We start from the raw sequence: 11,885 nt of genomic DNA on the forward strand, positions 1-11,885 counted from the left end.
TGCAGGTTTTTGACACTTCTGGGTTGGCTTCATTTTTCAGGGCCGGTTGCTACGTCCATCTTTTATACAGTCTATGATTTTAATCTTGTTCACCATATTAGTTTAGCATGTCAGCAGACTAACATTAGCTAATTGGCTGCTACCAGACACAGTAGATGAGCATTAGTTTTCTTGGAATCCAGCTGCATAACATTGGGCAAGTTGCAATTTACAATGGCAGTTTATTTCTTACACTTCTGTCAACACATTTCACTAAAAAGGAAAAAAATAATGTCAAGAACATGGTGGTGCTACAGGAAAAGCCAGAGGGTCGTCTACTTCACCCCTCTGAGACAAAGAACGTCTCTAGTTTCATGGAAATTTATTCATCACTCATAACTTTCTGCCAAATTCAAATGAACACTGCTAGACAGATATCTAATGACAGACAGAGCAGTAACTGGGACCCAAAAAATAACCTTTGGAGGTAACTAAAACTGAGAGAAGTGAAGAAAATGTTTTATTATGCCACCATACGGACTATATATCTCCCTAATGCTGCATAAATTGCACCCATTACCTGGAGGACAAAAATTAAGTGACATATTTAACATGCCATTTCAGGCACATTCCATTTTCCCCACTTATAACCTCTGAATCATAATTACATCTAGATTTGGTTGTAAGCGCTATTACATTTGCTCAATTATTAATTTCCTCTGACTGCCATGGTGCATTTCGTACAGTAGTTGCAAGAAAGAACAAATTCCCTGCAGCTTCGTAATATTTAGGCAGTAAGTCAGCGTTTCCTATGCAAAGCTTAGAACTGTAAACAACTGCTTTATAATTTATGGTTGGTATGGTTTTTAAATATCTGAAAATATTGAGAAGGAAACAATGCCTATAGCAGAGATTACTAATCGCTCCAGCAGGCTTCTGTGTCCTCTCTGTGGAGCTCTCGTCCAATGAGAAATTGATTACACATCAGTCACAGGCAAAAGAAAAACCGCCTAGAGTGAGCAGGGGATGCGATGGGGGGGAGAAAAAAAGAGGGCTTGTGTGTTTTTTTTTTTTTTTATTCCTTCTTTTGGCTCCTGTTGATCTACTATTGATTGCCTGACATTGGTCAAATATCCCACTCTGCATTTTGAATAGACGCTTATTGGGTGCGTGGGAGGTGGGAGGGGGTGGTCTGACAGGATGGGACACATGAAAAAGGCTGATTAGAACTGTCACTCACCGGGGTATCATTGATCTGAATGCCTTTTTCTGTGATTGGGATGAAACAGATGCTGTGATTGTTAACACTGGCTCACCTGCAGCATTTTTTTGTTGCCTCCTTCATGTACGGCAAGTCATGAAAATGCAGTTTTAAGACTGACAGTTTGTATGTCGGCTCTTGCGTCGCATAGGGAATTGTTGAAAAAGCTTGTACATGTTTTCCTACCTGCAGTGAGACTTTGTTCGTCTCTAAATTGAACATTTCTGTTGTGGAAGCAACTGGGTAAGGAGGACGAGCATTTGATTTGTTTATTTTGGTTTTACAATCCGCAGCGTGTTGCCCCCAAAACTCTGTGTAAGGAGGACCGCAGAGAGTTTCAAGTGCAACCGTATAGATCCAAGAACCATTCCCAGTCTTCTATGAAGTTACTTTTCAAAGTTAACAAGATGCGGAGAATCCCTGTCGAATCAATGCAGAGGCAATCGCTCATGAATATTATGCATATGCTGTCTGTGAGCATCTCAGTTATTCCCTTGCCCCTGAATGGAACAAAGGTGCCGAGTGTCAGGAGCTCTTACTTCACTGATGTCTAGCATTACAGAAGGGAGAAGAGCCTTGTTTCCAGAGACTAAGAATAATTGGTGTGTTTATACAATCAATGGTAGAGAGCAGTCAACCTTCTCTGGGGAAATATGAGCACTACAGCACTACCACCTGCTCCTGCCTCCAAACCAGACTCAAAGCGCTGTATGACTGGTTTCACGCCGTGTCCTTTGTTCTTTATGTTGCGTTGACTATACGTTGTTAACAGACTACTGTATTTGCCAATAAATAATGTCATTGTCAGCTTTCTCTTTGCTCGGCAATGTCTCAGCGACAATGGCATGTTTTATTCTGGTACTTGATGTACTGTACGTGGTTGTATTCTGACATTAGGTATCTAGATGTGCAGTTAGAAAATGCAGCTACCTCAGGACGGTAATTGTTTTGTTGACATCGCTGGAGATACCCTCCTAATTACGATGCCGCTTTTTATGTTTTACCTTGTATAATACTCCCAGATGGATTCGCCAACATCATTATTTTCTCTGTGACAGGATAAAAATGCAGATGGTACAGTGAATTCTCTTGTACTATGTACAGTTTTTCCTACAAGAGCCATGTTGCTGTTGAAAACATGTAATTTTAAATAGGAACATCTCATGTAAATCAGGCAGGGGTTTCAACCACCAAGTTCTTTGTTTATTTATTTATTTATTTTCACTGCTGTACCTCTTGAATAGCTGACATATAGCATATGTTGGGGAAATCCCACTATTAATCCAATTACACTAGTTTACAGAAGGAGGTCAAAATCCTCATCTAAATTCTGCAGCATGTTTAGTGGTGTCATAAAGCTACTGAGACATGCTGTATTTCCATTATTTTTTACTTATTGGGGCAGACACATACTTTGTTTACAAGCTTTTGCCAGATTTTACACTTTTTTTGGGATGTGTGTCAAAGACAGACACTCAAAAATGTAGAAAACACAATGGAACAGTGTGTGACAGTTGTTTAAAATGTCTGTCTTATTGGAAACAGCCACGGCTCAAAAAGCATTTTTTAAAAATTCTAATCAATATTATTCACTTATTTGACAGCAAACTTTTAATGGTATCTGTGGGGTTTTAAAGTTATGGGTATTGTATTGGCTGGACAGTGAGTTGATAGCGTTGAGCGTGAGTCTGACAAATCTGTCTTGTATTTATATTATTGCTGGTAGGTAAATCAACTTTAGCTGTCAGTGTGCTCCTTGTTGTTGTCAGAATCTGAAGGCCCCTGTACTTGAATCTGCACTTTGCCTGCCTTCATCTCAATGAGCATCATACCGAGTTACGTTAAATGCCAGTGACCTTGTGTCAGGCCCACTCAGTAGACTCTGTGCTGCCATGCTGAAGCACTGACGTCATGGTTTTTGTGAAAGGCTAATTCATTTTTACAATAAATACACGACTTGGACTTCTGTTTGTTCTTTCACTTTCTGGTCTGTCTCTTCTCTGCGGCATTTTTTTCTACTTTGCAATCCATGCCAAACAAAGCGGAGTATTTGACAAAAATCTTGAAGCATTGTGCCAAACTGACCAGAACCTTGTAGACAGAGTGCATGTCTGTCTCAATAAGCAAAATGAGAAGGTGTACAACATTTCTAAGTAGCCTTTTTAAACTCCTAAATTTGTTCTACCATTAGGGAAATATAGAAATTTGGCCAGGGCTTACGCATGATACTGACCCAGGGGAGTGAGCATTCATGTCCACTTGGGGAATGTGGGATGCAAACAGGTCATTTTCCTTTATTTCTATACAAGCACAACACCTGCAGCTGCTCAGTTTGCAGTCAGCCTACTGTTAAAAGTGACATATTTTCCAGCAAGCCCTGGGTTTCTGTCCAAAATATACAGTCATTGTTAAAAATGCAACAAAAAAAAAACCCTTCCTGAACAGCACACACTGTGGGTGTATTTAATAATCTTCTATTTTAGCGCCTGTCACAGCAGGAATCACACTCAATTAAATTAAACCCCATAAGTAACAGGACTTGGCATACATTACAGAGGCTCTGATGGAAGTCACGCAGTATCAACTGGACCACACACGTCCGTCATCAAAGAAACGTCACGTGAGCTCTTACCTTTGTAGAAGCATTCCTCGCTGTGCATGATGGTAATCCTGTGTCCTCTGATACAGGACGCCCGGTGGAGCTCGCAATGGTTCTGGTACAGCTTCCCATCTGAACCGCACACCGGTTTGTAGTGCGGTTTACAGTGATCCAAACACTTGCACTCCCCCTGATCAGTCTCATAGTTGACCACACAATGGCGACCCAAGCCACAGTACTTGTGCTCGCACGGGCCCGGATAGCCATTGTGTCCCATAAAACCTGGAGAACACACAAAAGGGGGAAAACAGTGTTACATTTTTGTCAGAAGTCAACCTTCGATTTTTATGTGAAAAACAGATGGAAAGCCAGGATTTAAGCTCCCGTTTCAAGCTGGATCTAATTTAGGCTTTTTCATTTCCTTTGGCCTTCAGGGAATCCCCATTGATACTGGAGGGTGTTTTTCTCAGCTCACCAAGTGTCAGTCAGATCCATAAATTATGCAAGTCAAGTTCATCACAAAGCTTTCACAGTAGGAGTGAGCAATGAAATCCATTTTGTTTTATCACTGGATAACTGCACGCACAAAATGAAGACTGCAAAGATGTTATATAAGCACACAGTGTATATTTTAATCAAATTACTTACTAATGTGCTGTTTATGCAAGCATGCACAACTGTTAAATCTCATGTAAAGATCAAAGGCTGGCTCAATTCAAGCTACATCCCACTCCAGCCAGTGAACCACCACACGTTTATCTCAGATCGTGCATTCACACAGAGGTTTTATCAGTTCAAACACTATTCTCATTCAGTGGTAAACAAAATTGCACTATTCAAGCTTCTGACACTGAATCAGAGACTACAGCTCAGTGGAATATCATGAAGTTAGAACATTCTGTTGCTACTTTTTCAAATGCAGCCTCACTTTATTTCCATTTTTTAGTAAATTCATGGTTTCAAGGTTTTCATGTGTAATGAAGCAAAAGACATCCTATGACACAAGGCTATGACTGGAGATCAGTTATTATCGACTGAGCTGCCAAATATTTTCTCAATTAATCAGTCGAATCCTAATGAAACATCAGGAAGTAGAGAAGAATGCAAATCAGACTTCAAGGTGACATCATGTTTCATACATTTTATGTAATCTGTGATTCTTACTTGAGTAAATGTTGGATTGCTTAAAGTGTTTAGACCAAAAAATTTGCTGAAATGCATTCTCAGTTCACAGTTTGTGGCTGAACTCACAGCTGACAGCTACTCAACAAAGGGTCACCACGAGCCACAAAGAGTTAATGCTTCAAAAAGGCTGGGATCCGAAGGCATAGAAAACACTAGCAGTGATTTACATATTCACCGGTACCCTCCACCTTCCTGTAAGTGTGACTTCGTGTGAATAAGCACTTCACAGTGATTGACTAGAGCAGAAGTGGCAGTTTTTGATTTGCATTTACCAATACTTTTTCAAACAAAGTGACCCTTAAAATGGCGAAGAATGCAACGTCCCTGAGAATTCGTTTAATTCAAGAGTTGAGGGTTTGAAATGAACAGAAAAGCAAACATGTGCAAAAGCGTCCTTCAGCGAGGCTGTAGGGGTGCAGTTCTGCAGCAAACACTATACTCTAACCATTTTATGGAGGAGGCAAGAAAAGGAGGCGAATCCAGCATCGGAGCTCGCGTGGTGATTAAGCCGCAGTCGAGAGAAGAAATGTGTAAAAAAAAAAAAAATTATAAACCTGCAGGATGCGTGAGGATGACTTCATTTACCAAAGGTTTTGTGAGAGCAAGATTTTCTTTTAGGCAATAATTAGTGTGATCTTCTCCGAGGATGGGATTCTGTTGTGGTCTGCCTTTTCAACCTGCATGAACACTAACAAGTCTTGACAAGCCACAGATCAGTCCGTACAGCAGCCCATGAACTACATCAAATATATTGGCTTTCTAATAGCAGCATGCTCCCTCTTAGATTGCCCTTTGGAATAGTCCTCGAGGTGTGAAGGGGTATGTTGAGCACAGAAAAAGTTTAAAAAATGGTTTAATCATGAGAGCGAACGCCTCTCAAGGCTTCACAGTAAGATTATGAATGTAAGTGGAGGCCGGCAGTAAGTACATAAAGAGTGATCATAGCTTCGTCCACCACTTAGTACATTTGTGAAAAGGTCATTGTGTTCCTAAATGTTAGTATACTGTCATGTTAAAGTCATAAGATTACAATAGAAATCCATCTCAGCATTTCTTTTTGCTCACAAGTAGAACATTTTACATACAGACCAGCAGCCGGTTGATAAATGAAAACTGTGACATCAGACTCTGCAGCACCACAGGAAAGCGCCTTAATGAAAGAGCATCATGAATTCCTTTTTCATGAACACAGTATAAATCAAATAACATCCCCTGCGCATATTAAGCGAGTGGAATTTGTTTTGTCACTCTGAAAGAATAAAGCAGCGGAGGCATGCACAGACACTTGTTTGTGCTCCCAACACGGACGTTATCATCACAGATCACCCCATTCGTGGGCCAGTCGGAAGTTTCTTCCACCTTCTAGTGCTCGCATTATCGTCCATTGATGAACAGAAAGCAGCCCTGATAAAGTCAGCAACCTTTCGCAGACGTGCAAATAAAGTCCGTGTAAAATCTCCGGTGGAATCGACTCCAAACACAAAACGCTCTGCAGACTTGTGCCTTTATGAAGCATTCCTTTCACTTTGCGGCTCTACTTTCATTAAACGAGGTAAAAAAGCGCACCCGCTGAGCCGACCGGAGATTTAGGAGGTTTCCACTGGCCGGTATGAATGGGGATGATCAGCGATGGTAGCGTTTTATTGGGCTGATAACAGCTAAAATGGGTGCTTTTGAGCAGACCAGGGTTTCAGGGATCTGACTGTAACTTCACTTGAACTCCTTACATCAGCAAACACGCTGTGCCCCTGGAAGTTACTTTGCCATTTTCTGCCAATTTTTTTTTTCTCCTTTATTTTCTAACCACATTCAGAGCTTCATTAGGGAGGTTGTAAAGTGCAGAAATACATTTTTTATCTTTCAAGGAGAACTGGGATGATTACTCAATTAATAGTTCAATAGAAAATTAACAGGCAACTACTTTGATAATGATGTAAAGGCATATTAAAAACTGTCCTCAGTGTGTTTTTAAAAAAAAAAGACATTTATAAAACACTCCCGTCTCTCAGATGTAAAAATGTGCTGTTTATCTTGCGTGGGTTTTCATTTAAACTGTTGCTCACACTAAACATTTCAGTCGAGCTTCTGTTGCCGCTCTGTTTTGATTTGTTCCATTTATGGTTTTTGAAGTATCGTTAATTGTTGTAAATATTTCTCAATAAAAGAAAAAAAATAAGAAAATGCACTACTTTGTCTCTAATAAAGCTACACTATTACATATGTTTTCAGGAAAAAAAAAGAAAATCTGGCAGCACGAAAAAATCTGTTATAATAGATTAATGTTCAAAAACTGTCCAAACTGAGAAAATAACAGCAAAAATCTTTAAAATAATTGTGTTTTTAGCTGATTAAAAGACAGTAAATTCTAATTTTGTGGTCACACGTTGTAAAAAAAAATAAAATAAAATAAAATAATAATAATAGTAATAACTCCCAATTGTAAAAATACAGATTTTTGATGAAGACATTAAAGTGTTTGACTGTTTTTGTTTTGTCACAGTAACATTTTTTCACCTGTTATTATCTCTAATTTACACAAACAAAGAAATTCCAAAAAATAAGAAAAAAAAATAGCAAATTCTTTACAGTCTGTCTGGAATCTCGTGGTGGTTAAATGTAATGCTGACAGCACTATCTGACTGGTTACACCTCACCAGTAACAGCCTGCCAACACTGATGGTTAAATGATCCAACGTTGCTTTTAATCAAATACGTGTTAACCATAATGAACAAAGGCATTTCAACAAAGTGTCATATTGGAGTTTGTCTAACTCTAAATACCAAGTTTAATTTTTTACCACAGAGGGAGATCAGCTTCTAATCTCCTTGATTACTAATAATTAGGAAACATGGAGCCATAACTAAAAAGTTAAAGCTCAATATATGTAGATGAAGTTAAATGTCAGCGTGTCTTCATTTCCCTTCCTAATGTCTGGAACTTAAAGAACTCAGAACACCTGATTAGAACTAATTGACACCTTCACTGATGATCAATGTCCCGATAATTGCACACTGACTAAATGTACACAAACTGAAAAGACATCAACCCGAGCAAAGCGGCTACACGTGACCATAACGGATCACTGGGTTCCACCGTCTATTCTGTAAACGGAACCGAACTGTAAAACTGTCACAGAAAACAGAAAAATAACTTCATTAAGGTGCGGACAGGCTGGCGTGCACAAACTTTATTCAGCCTGCATAACAATCTATTTCATCACTGACCAGTAAATATTGACTAAAGAGTGGCGCTTCACTGCATTAGCTACAATCTAGGATGCATTTAGCTTTGAGCTGGATGGCCTCCTAATCTATAAATTCACACAAAGAGCAAGATGAACACCCAGCGTTCACAGACAGCATAAGCAGACGTTTACAGTGCTGCGGTAAAGAAACGCCGTTCCCTCTTTGATCAGACACATTACACATTGTGTGGTTAGCATCAGTGTCTGTCTTCCATTCCATTATTAAACAATTCTTACGTTTGAAGTGTGTTTCTAGAGACCCTTTTATCCTGTTACCAGCTAAAAGCCTCATAATTGCAGGGTTTTGTTTTTCTGAGTAAAAGTGTTTCAACACCATGGGACTTAAAAACACGCCGCATCGTTTCAAACCTTCCTGGGCACCAGCAGAAAAACCAGGTAACAAAACCTACAATTTCACTTTTGAGAAGTATTTGGCGTGTGCTCATGAATATCTGAGTTTTAGCAGTCGGACGTCGGGGGTAAAAGGACTGCCTTAAAGCTCACATCCCTAACATCTCACCACACGTAGCCCTGCGTTATCCTCTGGACGCCACAGAGGATTTAGATGAGATACACTGTGACCTGATTGGAGCCAGTCAATTTGCTAGTTTATTAATTCCCCTCAGTGCACTGGCATAATGATTATTCAGTGAATTTGTGTCCCACAGTCAGGCATCCTCTGCCACCAGCGGGGTCAGCGGAGGGCGCAGTCATTTGTTATCAGTATGCACATCCAACTGTCTGGTCATCAGCTGACATCAGAGACAAATGAGGAGTCGTGCGCAGCTCTTCACTTATTGATGACCCTCTGTATTACTTTTCAAAGCATGGGCAGAAATCTATGATGCCTAGAGTTCAATGTGACCCTCTGTGTTGTACTGCGCTTGTAAACACTTACTAGATCATAATCAGGGCAGATGCAGCGTAACTCAGCGGCTTGACACTTCAGGACTGCAGATGATTCTTTTCAGTGACGTTACATTGGGTTGGGTTTAATTTAGATTTTTATAAGTGATTACACTGAACAGACTCAATAAGTTTGTGAAATTTGTCATTTATGTTCATCTTAACTAAAAGCAAAAGAGCTCTAATCCTCTCTAAATGAATGAGGAGAGAGTCATATTTGTAATTTCAGTGATCATCTGGACATTAAAAACCGCACGTATAGAGTAGAACAGCTGAAAAAGTTTGGTGACATCGCCCTCAACAAGCATCATCCCCACTTGATACTTGTACTATAAATGTGCATAAATGTGTGAGGGAGTTGTACAGAGTTGCATATATGTCTGTGCAACAACACCACACATGACAATAAAAAGTATGGTCAGATCCTCAGTTTTCCGGTGGTTGTTGAATTATTATTCTGTGATGAGCCATTCCCTCCAAAAAAAATGTCCTGAATCTGATTATAATATCGCAATATTCTATCAGAATTACTTTGTTCTACATGTGAATTTCAAATTTTGCAGAAGGACTTGAACCAGATTCTGTAAAATCAGGAAACATTCTCTTGCTACTGTGAAGTTATGAGTGCCTCAGCTGTGACCAGCATTCTCGTTGTGCTGACACCAAAGAGGACACAAGTGGGGAAACAAATTAAAAATGTAAGTAGTTGGTGGCTTTTTTGTTTGTTTGTTTTTCCATTATTGGTGACAACTGTGGACACTTGGCAAAATGTTCTGCATGATGATTCCGGGTTTTTTGTCAAACAAGCAATTAAAGAAATCCAACTTTTGTTGTGTTATGATTTATGACGTTTTAACTATATCATGTTGCACAAAAGACATTTCTGAGCTCTCTCTACTTCTAGGCATAGCTGTGTTGTTTCCATAGAGGTACAGGGCTTTATGTTACAGTGAAAAATGAGCCTACAGGAAGAAAAACTGTGATCGGACTCTGTTTGGGGTTCAGAGGGTAAACAGTTTGTGAGCATTTTACTACCACCGGCCTCTGCTTCAAAACAATGCAAGCATGATGATAAAGAACCGTGTAAATGTGTATCAGTGCTGCTCCCACATGCTCTACAGAAATGTGTGTGTGTGCACTCAGCTGAGAGGCTGTGTGTTGTTGAAAAGAGTCGTCTTCAGGTTGAGGCAAATATGAGCAAAATAACTGTTGGAATAACACATTAAGAATCACATTTAAACCAGGAGACATGCTCGTTAAATGGGCTGCTTAAGATAATACCTGTGGTTACATCCTGATGATTTGCATAGTTTTTAAACAATTTACTGTTATTTTACAGATTTTTACTGTTTTGTTAAATTATAGGAAATATTTTGTGAAATCACAAAAAGCATTAATTTACAAATAAAACAGTAAATATGTCATTTGGGGAGGAAAAAGTATGTTAAGCATTTAAAAAAAAAAAAGGTTTTACAGATTTTTCTTGTTTTGTTCAATTAAAAATATCTAATAAAATCACAAAATATTGTATTAATTTACATGTTGATTGTAAAAAAAAAAAGAAAAAAGAAAAAAGAAAAAGACCATAACTGCACATAATGGTCGTTAAATTATTACTATTATTGTTATTATTATTATTGTTATTATTATTTTTATTGTATTTACAGCACTCTAACATTTTTAGTGTATTTTTTCTGGTATACTTGCTGCCAGATTTTTTGTTTTTAAAGGATTTTTATTATCATTGTTATTTTGCAGTGCACATGGACATTTATGCGCTTATTGAATGAACAAAAAGATGTTTAGTTGATTCAGTAGATTCACATGATTTGTTATTCTAGAATATTTTTTGGCAACGCCTTATGTTAGAAATATTTTTCATTTAAAACCAACACAGTAAATAAGATATGAGACTAAAAACATGCTCTAGAAAATAAGCTTGTTTATTTTGTCTGAATGAGATGTGTCAGATGAGACATCAACTGTAATTGTGGCATGTCTTGATAAACCTAAAGGTCTCAATAAATAAATAATAAATCAGGTCTAATGAATTTTTAATTACAAATGTTTAGATCAGTCTGGATGTTTTCAAATATTAATGGCTATTTACAGACTTTATGGGCTAAAATGCACATTGCAATAATTAAAAGCATGTTTACAATCGATAAGGCAAACTCATTAAAATATGCAATAATTAAAGTCAGTGTATATGATGGAATAGCGACATTAGGGTGTGCCAGATGCCACGAAATTTGGGCTTTTATGGCAAAATGTTTTGTTATTATGGCTCTGCTGGCTACTTTTTTAACTCGTTAACTCGTCCATATCCCAGTGGGAAGTCCATACTGTCTGCTAAAGTTCTACATTTTAAAATCAGCAAAAACTCAGAGAGCAAAATGGCTTTGGATGCAAAAATAACAAGTTGGAATTATCTCATTAAAAGAAAAAAGTAAATATGTGCTATGAAACTAAAACGTTAACCTTTCCGTGAGAGCGTGTAGGCAACACCAAGGTCCTGACAGATGTGACTCCAGTGTGCATTATTTGAAGGCCATCATCCCTCGATGCATGCGTAATGAGCTGAGAACTGTGCAAAGGGATAACAGACGGACTTGGACATGGCCGACATAATCAGATTGTCTTTGCAGATGGATCAGAGTCTGACTATCACAGCAAAAGACAAGCTTTATAGAAGGAGAGAGAGAAACAA

The 11,885-nt window shown here is 38.6% G+C and overlaps 1 protein-coding gene across 1 annotated transcript in view; it reads right to left on the reverse strand.

Moving 5' to 3' along the window:
* Positions 1 to 11,885, reverse strand: part of fstl5 (follistatin-like 5) — a 156,084-nt gene that overhangs the window by 115,705 nt on the left and 28,494 nt on the right. The window contains exon 3 of the mRNA XM_008295450.1: positions 3,873 to 4,121. Within this exon, the coding sequence (XP_008293672.1) occupies positions 3,873 to 4,121 (249 nt within the window). The remainder of the gene's footprint in view (positions 1 to 3,872; positions 4,122 to 11,885) is intronic.

The sequence above is a fragment of the Stegastes partitus genome, unplaced genomic scaffold (genome assembly GCF_000690725.1).
Source record: "Stegastes partitus isolate 25-593 unplaced genomic scaffold, Stegastes_partitus-1.0.2 Scaffold1048, whole genome shotgun sequence".
NCBI classification, from domain to species: domain Eukaryota; kingdom Metazoa; phylum Chordata; class Actinopteri; family Pomacentridae; genus Stegastes; species Stegastes partitus.